Raw genomic sequence first — 15,275 nt, forward strand, 5'->3', positions numbered from 1 at the left:
TAAAGTTAGTGTAACAAATATGTAAACAAATATAACAAATATGTTTGATTTCAGGATTTTATAACTCTGCTAATAGTCAACATAAGATTATACACATAATAAAAACATTAAAAACATTAATCTTTCTTTTTTATATTTTTATATAAAATATTTGTAATATTTTGACACACACATACACAAAACACATTTAAACGGATATTTCTAAAATATATTTTTATAAGAAAACAAACAATAATATACGCAAGCAAATTGTGGGAAATGTACTATTTTTCACATTTCAAACATCACTAATCACTATACATATATTGACAAAGCTTAATTCTTTTCTTGGAATTCCAAAACTATACTAAACATTAATCATATTTTAAACGTCAATACATCTCTTTTTTACGTTTATTCACTTAATATTCTTCTAATAAATTAATTTCCCAGCAATATAAATACAACACACCAATATTCGCAGTATACGACGACTGAGAAAAATCTTGTCTTACAATTCTACGCAAATGTCACGCGTGATAACCTCAGTAATACGTAGAAATCATAATAGTTTTATCATCATATATAGCATATAAATACCGTACATCGAGATATCGACAGTAGTTTATTGTTGAACGAGCGAATAGATATCGCAAAATTTATCATTCAAAAACGTATAGAAAATAATTACGAAACCATGCAGCCAGTAATATTCGTTTTCTATCTATTTATCGCTTTTGTAAATATCTATTTTCATTATAAGCAAAGTATAAATATAGTTTCGCTTAAATGAACATTATCAATGAGAAATCATCAATGTCAAATGAAAAAAGTTAAGATAACAAAGTATAAAAATTAATATAAATAAAAAAATATAAGAGATATCGTAAAGAATTTCTTCTCTCTCAAAAAAGAAAAAATTACTGTCACACAGACATTTTTATCAATCTTATATAAAAACATTATTCAGAACAATAAGAATTAATAAAGAATTATTAATTCTTTTGCAAGATATAAAAGGTAAAAATATAAACGATATAAAAAATAAATTTTTATTTTTCTTTAAATAAAAATTCAAATTTCTTTTTATATAATTTTTTTGTTAATTATTATTCTTATATTTTTATGTTATAGACAATGGGGCTCAGTGGTGATATCGATGATGATATTGCCGAGAGAATGGCACAATTTTTATTAATGTCAAAAACGGATGTACAGATCTGCATAAATAAAACATATGTAAATACTTCTTTGATAAAAGGTAAGATCTGGTAAATTTATTTGGCACAATAAAAATGGTTCTAAAATTATCTTCTTCCCGTTTTATGTAGTTACAGTTTTAAAATTAATAACTTACACATAATATCACATTATACAAGACATCTTTATACAACGCGTTAAAGAGATTGGTAGAAAATTTAGTAGAGTAGTTTAGTAGAGTAGGTGAAGAAAATTTATATAAATCTATATCCGAAAATGTTTTATTAAACAATTATAAGTGTTCAAAAATAACGCTAGCACAATTATTATTGTATACAACTTATTAATATATTGTATATATATAATCTTAATTACGGGCTTTTATTATGGAGCTATATAAAGAATTTCAGAACAAAATTGGCAAATATTATCAGTGTGTGTGAAAGATCATTCTAATGATAAGCAGAAATAACGCCAATTAATCCGTTTACATTTAATTTGTATTTTCCAGAAGATTTGATGAGATTGGACCAATTTGTAGACGATAATATTGAAACAATAGATATCGATAAATCAATTTTAAAAGTTGGCTGTTTAGGTGCTTGTCTGTTACAAAAAAAAGAATTGGTAAGATTTAAAAAAATATTAATATTAATTAAATATATAAATTAATATATAATATTAGTAATATATATTTATATATTGTATAAAATATATACTGTTAATTTTTTGTTGTTATATTGTTGTGTGTGTATATATATACATATATCATATGATAAAAATAATTTATTTTTTGAATTTCTTGCAAAATAATTCATGAAAGAAAAATATTTGATTTATTTAATTTATGAGTTTAGCTGTATGTATGTTGTACGGCTCAATCAGTTTAAACATTTTTAATTATTTAATTTACTTACTAATTATTTACCCATTACTAATTACATGTTTTTAAGTCAAATAATTTACGTATTTTTATTCAATTTATGCAACATTATATAATTATGTTAACAAAGTATTAATTTTTTATATTTAGATTTTATTCGTTATATTAATATACTTATTATTATGTTTATTTTATCAGTATATTTAAATTCCAGATGTCGAGTATTTACATCAATGAAGTAAAACTTAAGGAATTTGTAAATTCCATATCAGATTATCGCTACAAACCCGAACAGGATAGAATATTGAATATATGTATTGATCGAGGTAAGCAAATCAATTATAGGATACAAAATTAATTACATATATATTACATATATATATATATATATATATATATATATATATATATATATCAATAAATAAGTTTCCTTAAACTATTTCATGTGTAGCAATAAAAGTGATTAAAAATTAATTTAAATTTATAATAATAATTGCAATCATGTTACTAATAAAACATTAATTGCTATAGTTTATGTAATATGAGTTTTTAATTTTGTAACACTGCAATATTTGTTATTTTATTGCTAAAATATTAAAGTAAACTATGTATTACTTTATTGTAATAATTATCTATCTATCTACATGTTGTTTCAGTTAAAAGCAAGTCTAACGAGTGCGAAATAATTTTCAAGTTGATTCAGTGCGCAATATCGGAAACGAGACGCTTAATGAGAGGAATGCAATAAGAGAATTTTAATATTATATTTAAAAATTAATATAATACTTAAAAAGAGAATTTAATCAAGAATGATACACAAACAATATACATATGTATTTATATTTTTTATAACAAATCAATCTTTTCTTTGCAAAAATGCAATCATTATCTTCGTACAACATTTTATATATAATTATTGAGAAATAACTTTTGCACAAATAACCAAAACAAAATCGATTAAAATAAAAATTTTGTAAAATAAAATAAATTTTTTATTATATTATAAAAATGCCACAATTATTCATTATTATTATTCGCTATTATCTGGAAGATTATGAGAAGATTAGTGAGTTTATCCTACTGCCAAGTCGTGGCAGTAACTCGAAAGCACGAGAATTATTCTAATCGAGGGTAAGAAAACGTTACATAAAGCATTAGATGGAAATATTTGCAAATACTGCATAATTGTTGGTCTCTGCGGGTCAAAGTTTCACGACGCAAATGAAATTACAAGACCAATGTAGATTACTTATTTTATCACATGGAGAAATAACAATCTTAATTTACTTAATACATATATATATATATATATATATATATATATATATATAAAGAATATATATGTATTGAATTATATTATAAAATATAAAATTAGAAAATATTAAACAAAGTGTATAAGCGATGTATAAGAAAGAAATGAGGAATTAAAAATTTTAAATACACGTGCAGAAATATTACAATTGTACACCGAAAAACATAAATTAATTAATTATGTTTAATAATATTTTATAAAATTCAGACAAAAAAAATGATTACATCTAACGAATAAATGTTACTGTGTCTGTGTAAAATAATTTCTCAAATAAATGAATTGCTGAGGGTTTGGAGAACCGAGAAATCGACTTTAACAACGGTTAACGAGGGCGAGAGGGGTTGCTGAGACCGCGGCAGCGTTAATATAATTCGCGGTGGACCGCCTTCCAGACGATGACCGGAAAGGGGAATGCCGCGCAAATTCCACGTTGAAATTAGCATCGCTCGGATTCCGATCCGTGAACATTCTAAGTTATAGCCGAACGAGAGGACGCGATCCCGCATGCTTCGCCTATGATCTCCCGCGGTCAATGCGCACGCATATTCAAATCTAAAGTGGTGAATAATCACCCGAGATTATTGCAACGGAATAGCCCGTTACAATCGCTTTAAACCGTTTATATGATTCATGAATAAATTGTATCTATAATTCAAATACAATACAAGTTCCATACGCATATTTGTGCATTGTTTATTCACGTATTTTGCACTCTTTAAACAATAATTGTACAAAGAAGCGCGTTGTTTCAATATGTACATTATTGCTTAAAACTGTCTTTTCTACAAAAGTAAAAAAATGCGCCAATTCAAAATAAAAAACATAAACAATATAAAATTTAATTCTTTTATTATAATACCATGTTTTAATATTAAGACTGTTATATATATGCGCTGTCGTATATCAGAATTCAGGTAAGGTTTGAGACTCGCATATATAAAAAAGGAATGAATTTTTGAGTATATATATATATATATATATATATATATATATATATATATATATATACTCAAAAATTTATTCCTTTTATATTAAATTTATTCCTATATTCTTTGTACAAATATACATACATATATATATATATATATATATATATATATATATATAAATATATATATATTATATTATATTATATATATAATATTACATTTCTTATTGCGCATTCACATAAATAGAATTATGTTTTCTTACATATTTAGAATATTTGTATCAGAATCAATATTCGATTAAAATTGTACGATTCGATAACATTGATGTAACTTATGTTACATTATCAAAGTTTCCACTTTTTAATTGTAAACATTTCCGCAGAGCATGCATATTTAAAGGAATGCATGAAGCGAATGAAAACGGCCACGAAAATTGCAGCAAAATTCCTACCGTCGCAATTTGAATATATATATGGTGACCCAAATTATTCCACATAATTGTAGCACGTGTAATATGCTTTAGATAAGACATACACAGATGCATTTACACTATTTACAGTAAATAGTGCATCAGTATCTATATATTACATATCTGTATTTAATATGGTTGAAATAAAATAATAATTTCATTTAAGTTCATATTGTATTATATATATATATATATATATATATATATATATATATATATATATACTATAAACAGATACACACACACACACACATACTTCAATATAGCATAGTATCTAATAAAGACACTATAAACTCTCTCAACTTTAGGATTACAGGATTATTTTGGAAACTCTCTTGCGACAACATGACGCAAAGTTCTTCTCATAATAATTTGCCGGGCGCGTCCATTACGAGCTATCATAAAATTAAGAGAAGAGCATGGTTAGCGTCCTCATCACAACTCGCCATCACGCGAAAATTTCAGCAGAACGCGGTCAACAACGTATTTATGGACCCGCATCGTTGCAAATATGTATCGTTAATGGTTTTCATACACACTAATAAAGTATACAGACCTTTTCTCTGACAAAAAAAAATAACTAAAAATAAGTTTTTATGCTTTTTAAGCTTAAATAATCTCTAGCAATACTATGTTATACATTATCGAATTTATTTTATTAAAACTATTAAAAAATATACAATATATAAAAAAGTACATTCTCTTTATTAAAAAAAAAATTATCTTTATTCTTTATATATTTTTCTTCAGTGTGTCTTTAATTACTTTAAATTGTCCTAAATATTGTTTCATATTTGTATTAATTGCTGCTGAAACAAACTCGACGATATATGACACAATATCATTAAAAAATATAAATATATTATCAATTTTCCAATTTTCAAAATTAATTTTACTGAAAAAAAAAACAAAGTTTTATATCATATGATAAAATTTTATTATACATTTCCATTTATTTTTGCATAAAGAATTATCTCCTTTTTTATTCTGTTATATTTCCTCATTACATTTCGCCCTGTACACATAAAAGTAATAAAATATTTATTTAAAAAAATAAAATAAAATATCAATTCTATTGATACTATTTTGATTTATTGACTATATTATAAAATAATGTTCGATATAATTACAAAATATTCATCACTCTCTAGTAGTACTAACCATGCTCTCTCTCATTCAATACAATTTTGTTTAATTGAAGTGCAGAAACATATGTATATGAAAAAGTTATGGTGAAGCTACTATAGGGAGGTCTATGCCCTGTCTGTGCCTCTCTAGATCGATTTTAGACGCATGGACCACCATAGGCGTACACTTTGTGTTGAAAGAACATATTGTTAGACAAAAAGAGAAACTGTTGTTTGTAATTAAATAATTTTCATAAACAGAACTTTTTCCTTGTCTTTTTATCCTTCATATATATAATTATATATTCTGGCATTGTATATAACATAAATATTCTAAAATTAAATTCTAACATATAATAAATATAATAAAAGAATAATAAAGCTGTAAAGTTACTAAAAAGCAAATTTAAAATAATTTAAAATATTAAATATTATCTCAAAAATATATTTGAAGATAAAATACGTTTAAGGCAAGTGAGAGAAATTAAAAATGACCAAATACTTTTTAACCTGCTTTATAAAATATCTTAATATTAGAATATTAGAATATTAGAATATTAGAATATATTAGAAAATATTCGAATTATTAGAATATTAGAATAATATTATAATAATATAATATTATTATAGCGAAAAGAATTTATTTTTAATATTTCTATATTATTATCTTACATTATACTTTATGGGATGACGAACAAAAGAAAAAAAACACTCGAATGCAGTGCATGCATATCGCTATTATCGCCGTTCATATGTTTCCGTTGATAACGCTTTCGATGTGTGTTGCGCATTTACGAATTATCTTCCTTCCCCATTCCTTATTTCCGGTAACGTACAAGAAAAAAGATTTAAGACTCATTTTTTCGCCATAAGTGCAATAAATTATTGTATTATCATCGATTAAACAATTTTATCTTTTTTCCCCCAAAAATAAACATTGCTACCGTAATACCGTAAATAAAAATTATTGTAGAGAGAGATTTTACGCTAAATTAATTCTAAAAAATTTAAAAAAAAAAAATAAAACACACGGCAAAATACACAAACAAATATTTATAATCATTAATTCAGATAGTATATTTTATACTATATATAATTAATATAAATTATATAATTTATTTAAAAGAAAATTTTTCAAGTTACGTAAAATGGACTTAAACAAAGTATAAATACTTATAGCACATGATCAAATTGCATCAAAATACGTATATTAATTTAAAAACTTTAAGTAACTATAAAATAAATATAAAATATAATATAAGCTATAAAGTAACTATAGAATAAATTTTTATCATCGATAGCTTAAAGTATGTATTTAAAAAAAAAAAATATATATATATATATATATATATATATATATATATATACGTTCTCAACATTGATAAAAATTGCGAAACTAGCAAAAAAATATGTCAACAGTACACATAACAGGCCTGACCTATGGAGTACACGAGAAGATCATGGTTACTTCCTCTACTGGCTCTTCCCATCTTTTCTCTCTCACGCGCGAGAACCCACGAAAATGACGACCACGTAGAGAGGATAGATAGATCGACGGATCAGAGAGGAAAGACGGGAAGATGGAACCAAACCGAAGAGGTGGCATCATGTTCTCCTCCTCGCGTACCTCACGAAGCCAAGGCCTGGTACATAGTGTTCCCCATGGTGTCACCATCCAAGAGTAGTATAGGGGCAACTATAGCGAGACAGGAATGTCCCCCCTTTTCCCCCTTGGCGCCAGCCCCCCGCTGTGATCCCTTCCCCCCCTGTCCCCCTGGGCAGGTACCTGAGAAAAAAGAGTGGGGACTCGTGGACGTCCACGAGGCGATTTTTTAATTTTAAAATTTTTTTAAGAGTGGGGGGAGTCGTGGACGTGCACGAGGCAGTTTTTTTATTTTTTATTTTTTCCTGGGCTGGAAATACTCGGGCTGGAACCTGGGTCTTCTGCTTTTCTGGTCGGGGTCCTAGTGCGGTGGGCTAACTGAAATCTTACAAGAGTGAGAGTTAGATGGGGCATTTAAGCGAAGAATAGGTCTCTCCGGCCCGGCGACCGAGCGCTCCGATTGGATTGTCCTATAGTTGCCGGCTGTTTGATTGGTTCCGACGAGCTGGAAAAACGAGAGAGAAAATAGAGTGAGAGAGAGAGAAAGTGGACAAAATGTCCGAGGTGTCAGAAGCCGGTAAAATATCGGCCGCCGAAGACAGCAGAGATGTCCCATTGCATTCCCCTCCTCCTCCTCCTCCTTCTCCCCCAGCCCTGTGGAAAATCGAAAAATATCGCATGACATACGGTATCTCTCGCCTTCGAGCGTCCTTACGGAAAAACTTCGAACTGCAGCGAGCGCGTCGCCCGCGTCTCTCCTTCTTGCTGAAAAAAGAAAAATCACCTAGTGCGGAATTATCAGTTATCAAGATATACAAACGTAATACGAAGCGTTCATGATCGGACATGATTGTCCGCGCCGGTCGAGTCATGCAACGCAGGTAGACGCGATGTCGTCATCGGAGGCGATACGCTATCGGAGATTGAAAGAGCTATGGCGCCGCAGAGTCTAGGAAGGAAAGAAGGAAGGAGAGAAAAGGAAAAATTGAACGTTTTCAGGTAATATTTAAAATTAATATTTTAACATTTACATTAAATTTAACATTTTTATTTACGCTACAGAAATGTTTTGTACAATTTTCTTACATTTAAATATAATATTTATAACATTTACAAAAAGATGTTAACTCTTAATGGATGGAAAATATGGGAATTCGTTGTTTTTCAATTATTTAGCTGCATATTTTTCCCACTCTTTTCCTTATATTTCAGTATATAAGTAAGGCGAGAAAACGCGGAACTTTATTCATTTGAGTTTGCTCGAAATCTTCATTTCGGCTTCGGTACAAGTATTCGTCGTTGTTGTGACCAGTGTTCAACTAGTTCTCGGTAAAAAGTGATAAAAATGGCCGCCGCAAAAAGTATCCAGTGAACGGAAAAGCTAACCGATTTTGTTAAATCTACTCACGTTTGTGATATTAACAAATCGGGCCTCAAGACCGACTTCGATAGAAGAAACGATCAGCGATATTTATTATTATCGACGACGTACGGGCTTAACGCATCGTATACTAAGAAGATTCACGTGGGATTGCAGGCGACGAGTGAAAATTGCTTTGTACCGATTGTAAAATTAACAGGCAATTATGCAGATGGAATATGTCTCGACACCGACACCTGGCAGCAATTTCAAATCAGCATGGAGCAGATGAAGCAGTATTTGTGCGAGAATCAAAAATCCAAACCAAGTCCGATTATTATCAACAATATTTCCATCGGCTTCACAACCGCTTACGGAACAAGGGCAGTGATAGTGAGTTATAAGGAAAATGCGGGACAACCGGCGAATAATAACGAGACGGAGGAGCAGCCCCGTTGAAGAAGCAAAAACGTACAGCGTCGCCATTGTGATGCAGAAAACTACTTTTGTCGGCCTGGAAGATATCGCAAGATGTGTGGACGCTCATTTGGCACGGTTAATTCCCATTACCGACACCGTCAACGAGTGCTCCAAATACCTGATTAACGAAATAGAATTAAAACTTCCCTCGTCTTACGTAGATTGTGAAATTATAAAACTTACAATTAGAGGTAATTTTGAAGAAATCGAGCGTGATGTACGAACACAAATAAATAATTTACCATTTTTAGACGTATATTTTAATATTGTATTCGAAGAATTGCTTTCGCTAGGTTTTAATGAAATTGTACGTATAATTTTACTAAAGCGCAATTGTTAGTTTTATAAAAAGAAAAATTTTATTTTCAATAAATAGAATGTTTTAACCTTAAAAAACTTAAATATATTTTCTTTTACCCTACTTCTTTCCTATTAATCACCTCTCCCCTCTTCCTCCCCTCTCCTTTACTATTAACATAAAAAATTTTATCGCCTAGTAATATTGCGCGTTAGCCGCGCGTTAGACGAACATCTTATTTTTAGCATAAGCATGCATAGAGCACCGCGTACAAGCTCGTAAGCAGCGGTGCTCAAAAACGCTGACGCGAGCTCACCTCCGCGAATACGCTTACTCGCGTCGATTCCGCGGCTGCTTATCAGCTAATTGGCCGCGGTACTTTTCGCTCGTTCGCCGACCGGAAACGCTAGCGCGAGCATGCGGCCGCCGCGGTGGGCCCCGGAGCGCGGATAAGCTTATTATTCCTCGCATACACGAGCAATATTAAAGCAATATTCGAATGTACATATTTTTACGTAACATTAAGTATCATCGGCTACTTTTTATATTTATGAAAGCGCGCGCAAATGCCAAATCGTTCATTTCGCAAAATGGACGTACGGTGGAAACATCCGTGGACGTCGATCGTCTGCGGTCCTACGGGATGTGGAAAAACAATTTTCGTAAAACGTTTCTTCAATATTTATCCGTCATGTCCGATGTTAGATTCGAGAGAATTTTATTTTATTACGCAGAATGGCAAGACGCGTATCAGCGTTTACAGTACGTCGCAAGTGCGTCAAAAGAAGAGGAGGAGGAGGAAAAGGTGGAGGAAAGAGCACGAAAGACGGATTACGTTAATAATGTTTTGATAAAATCGAAGAAAAATATAATTGAATTTCGCGAAGGATTACCGCGTCCGGAAGATTATTCCAACGATCCGCTCTCGCCAAAATTAATAATAATTGACGATCTTATGAGAGAATCATCGTCGTGCGACGCTATCGTAGATCTATTTACCAAAGGAAGTCATCATAAGAATCTCAGTGTTATACTCATCTCGCAAAATCTCTTTCATCAAGGACGCGGACAACGCGACATATCTCTGAACGCGAATTACATAGTAGTTTTAAAAATCCACGCGATCGTGCACAAATTCGTCATCTAGCGCGTCAAGTATATCCCGATGATCCAAAATTTATGGAAGAAGCGTACTACGACGCTACATCGAGACCTCACGGGTATTTATTGCTCGATTTGAAACAATCGACTCCAGACGAATATCGTTTTCGCACGTGTATCTTTCCCAACGATACTCTGCATTACGCTTACATTCCGCGTAGATCGAATAATAGAAGTGGAGGAGGTGTATAAAGGACAATATTCGCGTTCGCAGCTTGTCAGTCGTGTAATTGCAGCGTAATGGTGAAAAAAGACGCGGGTAATAAAAATTCGACGTCTTCGACATCGGATAAAGCAATAAAGAATGCTAGACGCTCTATCGGTGAGAGAAACTTATGTCTTTTGAAAACTTTGTGTCATTTGAAAAAATCAAAGAACAGCATTCTTACGTACGGCCGATATTAATCTCGTAAAGTGTATTCAAGAATGCATTTTCAATACACTCAAAGGCAACGTGCCGCTTCGTTGTAGCGATAAGAAGCATTTAGGCAAACATAAAACGATTTTACGGCGTGTAGCGGCAAAAGAGGGTAATTGGAAGGCTAAAAGAAAATTGTTGATACAACGAGGTGGGTTTTACCATATCTTATCGGCCCTATACTTACAGCTGTATTATCGAGGATTATCGGTGACTAAAGAGAAAAATTCCTGTCTATATCGTGTTTTTCCGGAAAAAATAAAAAGATACAAATTATCAATAGAACTTTGAATAATGGAGAGAGCTAAAAAATGGTTTTGATTTCTACCGAAAATCTCGAGAGAATGCAGCGTATGCAACCGGAAGTGTCACCCGTTATACCAACTGACAATCCGACGAAGAAAAATATGGAAATATCAAATACGGAAAATGTTATTAATAATACGGTACGGACACCGGGAACACCTTTGTCGCGACTTGACGCTGAGATGTGGCGTATTTTGAATCTCGCAACTCCTATAGATGAGGACAAAAATGGAAATTGTATAAAGAAGTACTTCAACGTTATCTTCACTTTGTTCGCGAGGCAGAAAAACGTTTACGCGATAATACAAGGGCTAACGAAGAGGACGATAACGTCGAGCAGAACGAAGAAACGAATTTAGATGACGCCGATGATAATGAGCTTATGGAAACGTCAAATTTAATCGATAGCGTGCGTGGTGATGGCGTCGATAGTAGTAGTAGTAGCAGTAGTTTCGGAAAAAGCGCGTACAATCGGCTGAAATGATTAAAGAAATAGTCAGCAACGTACCGAAAACTTATCGCGATAAAGCGCGCGCCCTATTAAAATATTTGATCGATATTCCTCCATCGAAGATTAGCTGGGATAGGCGAGGACTCGTAACTATAGACGGTGACGTCATAATGGATTCGAATATCACCGAACTTATAAATGATGCGATACGCGAAAGGAAAACAGTAAAAGCAACCGGAAGAATTCAATTTGCGCGTTTATTACATGACATAGGCACACCTTCCAATCTCATTGGAAATCGCGATTTATTACATACGGCCGCGCGATCTCATCGTATTAAAAGCACGTTACCGCGTGGAAGTTCCACTCCGAAAACTTCATTAGCGCGCTCAAAGTCGTGTAGACGTAAGGTGCACGAATCTAGCGAAATCGAAGGTGATACGGCGTTTATATCGGCCGGCGAGGACGAGGGTGACAAAACATTAACAGATTACGTAGAGCTGTCGCCGACAAAGAAGAGAAAAGGTTTACTCGACTGGAGCAAACTCGAATGACGGAACTCGAAAAATTCTATTACAATCCCTCGCATTATGCTGGATATTCAGCGACGGCCAATTTGTCGCGAGCTGCTAAACCGAATTTCACGCGTAACGAAGTCATCGACTGGCTTAAATCGCAAGATGCGTACACGCTGCATCGTCCAGTGCGCCGAAAATTTCCGCGTTTACATTATAATGTGACAAACATCGATGACTTATGGGAGGCTGATTTGATCGATCTACGTAATCTTAAAAGCTACAATGACGGCTATTCATATTTATTGACGGTTATCGACGCCCTTAGTAAATTTGTTTGGGTAGAACCTTTACGTGATAAGACAGGTAGCTGTGTAGTAAAAGCCTTTCAACGCATATTCTCGAGAAACAATGACCGTTTACCCGTATACCTGCAAACCGACAAAGGTAAAGAATTTATCGCTCGTCATGTACAAAATTTCTTAAAAGAAAAAGATATTCGTTTTCGCGTAACGCGTAATCCCGATATCAAAGCAGCTATAGTGGAACGATTTAATAGAACGCTCAAGGAACGGATGTGGCGTTATTTTACACATAAAAATACGAGGCGTTACATAGATGTTTTGCAGGATATCGTTCGCGCTTACAATCACACGCGTCACTCCACCATCAAAATGCAGCCTGCAGTCGTTACGCTAGAAAATGCACGTGTAGCGCGTGAAAATATGATTCGTCGTTGGAATGACATCGAGCAGAAAAAGAATCGCGGTCGTAGACAAAAGGCTAAATATAGCGCGGGTGATTTTGTACGGGTCAGTAGAGCAAAGGTAGCCTTTGAGAAAGGATACGAGGCAAAGTGGAGCGAAGAAATATTTCGAATTCACCGTGTTCTCGAATGGAGAAAACCGCGCGTATACGAACTAAGCGATTTAGCGGGTGAAGTTATAGACGGGTTTTTTTACGAACAAGAATTAGCGCCGGTTATTAAAGACTTGCAGGGGAAGAATTTATCGTCGAGCGTGTGATAAAAAGCAAGGGTCGTGGAAATAAAAACAATTATTAGTTAGCTGGCAAGGATATCCTTCAAAATTCGATTCTTGGATACCCGCTGAGAGCTTAAAGATTTTAGATAAAAATGAGGGAGGATGAATTTTATATGGTTCTTCCGAGCAATAGCAGCATGCGCTACTTTCCGGAAAATAAAACCACTTGTTTCACCACAGAATTACCTCAGCGTGTAGATTTGCACGGTCGGTGGGAAGTAGCGCTCACGGAGATTCAATTTCCGTGTAGTTTTTACATATACGAGCCGGAGAAGGATTAATGAGATTCATCGATATTACAGAGCGCGATAAGACAATTAACGCTATGAAAGCGCAAGTACCTTCGGGTATTTACTCGACCGTGCGAGATATTATAGATGCTGTGAATTATACAGCCGAATCCGTGGCTTCGCATATCGTTTGGCGATTCGAGACTGTCAATGGTGGTAAAATTGTTATGAAACTTTCCTGTGAAGAAGAGAAATGCGCTATAACTCATTATGTAAATTTCTCCGACAAACTTCAACGAATACTCGGTTTTGACACGCATGTTAAGCATAGAGATCTGATTCAGCTCGATAGCGATCCTATTCCACCAACATTTCCAACATGGTTTTACAATGAAATCGGCATCGATGTAAACAAAAATACGAATGAACTCATTAAACTAGAAAGTAGTTCCGTTCTATCTGACGTTTTACCCGAATGGGTTTACGATGAAGTTTATAATTTGCTATTTTTTGTACTCCCACACAGTCGCATGATAATAGCTGACGAACCGGCTAGTTTGTTGCGCGGTATTCCCGACAAACTCTTTGTCTATTGTGATATTTGCGAACCTTACATTACAGGCGATGTACAATCTCCTCTTCTGCGAATAGTCACGCACGATGCTCGAAACGATTACGCGTTTGCATCCACGCAGATAAAGCATTTCTCACCCGCGCAATACATAGCTCTGCGTCAAACGTGCTTTCGTACAATAGAAATAGATATAAGAGATCAGCTGGGGCAGAGTATACCATTCGAATTTGGAACGTTAACGGTGACATTGCACTTTAGACGTATCGAGTAAATATTACAAAAAAATTTATATCCACGACAACGGAAGAAAAAAATTTCGAACGTTAATGGATTATTATTCGATGTATCACGATGAATTACAAAATGGTGGTAGTTGGGGTGGCGGAATTCCGCGAGTTTTCGTTGGTTCGTCCTATCAACGCGGTCATGGCATCGGCAGTTTTCTCGGAGGATTATTCAGACGCGTACTACCCTATTTAAGTAGAGGCATACGGGCTGTGGGGAAAGAAGCTTTACGCGCCGGCGTTAATATAATCGACGATGTTGAAAATAATATGCCGTTTAAGGTAGCGGCCAAACATCGATTCGAAGAATCGCGCGACAATCTTAAGAGAAAAGCTAAAGAAAAAATAAGCAGTCTAATGAAAGGTTCGGGATATAAGACGGATGCGAAAATGCATGTAGCTCAGTTTCCTTTCGTCGGGCTCAATACGTGCATCGCTAAATCTGCGGGTTCGCGTAAACGTCGCGGGACGTATAAGAAAAATTCGTCGAAGGTCAAGACTCGCGGAAAGAAAAAAACCAATACGCGGTCATCGGGCAATAAGAGGAGGGGGAGGAAAAAAGCAGTGAAAAGGCTTAAGACATCCACGAAACGCCGAAAAATCGGTAAAAAGCGCACCGTATCCGACATATTTTCTTAAACGCTCGTATAAAT

The 15,275-nt window shown here is 33.4% G+C and overlaps 2 protein-coding genes across 6 annotated transcripts in view; one reads left to right on the top strand and one right to left on the bottom strand.

Annotated features, from left to right (window-relative positions):
- LOC126849519 (protein sprint) overlaps positions 1-15,275 on the bottom strand; it is a 186,554-nt gene that overhangs the window by 161,491 nt on the left and 9,788 nt on the right. The window lies entirely within an intron of this gene.
- Positions 593-2,886, top strand: LOC126851327 (uncharacterized). Its single transcript, XM_050595189.1, has 5 exons — positions 593-718; positions 1,114-1,240; positions 1,691-1,806; positions 2,277-2,388; positions 2,719-2,886. Exons 1-5 carry the CDS (start codon positions 677-679, stop codon positions 2,808-2,810), a joined length of 489 nt encoding a protein of 162 aa, XP_050451146.1. The 5' UTR covers positions 593-676; the 3' UTR covers positions 2,811-2,886.

Source organism: Cataglyphis hispanica, chromosome 1 (assembly GCF_021464435.1).
Source record: "Cataglyphis hispanica isolate Lineage 1 chromosome 1, ULB_Chis1_1.0, whole genome shotgun sequence".
Classification (NCBI taxonomy): domain Eukaryota; kingdom Metazoa; phylum Arthropoda; class Insecta; order Hymenoptera; family Formicidae; genus Cataglyphis; species Cataglyphis hispanica.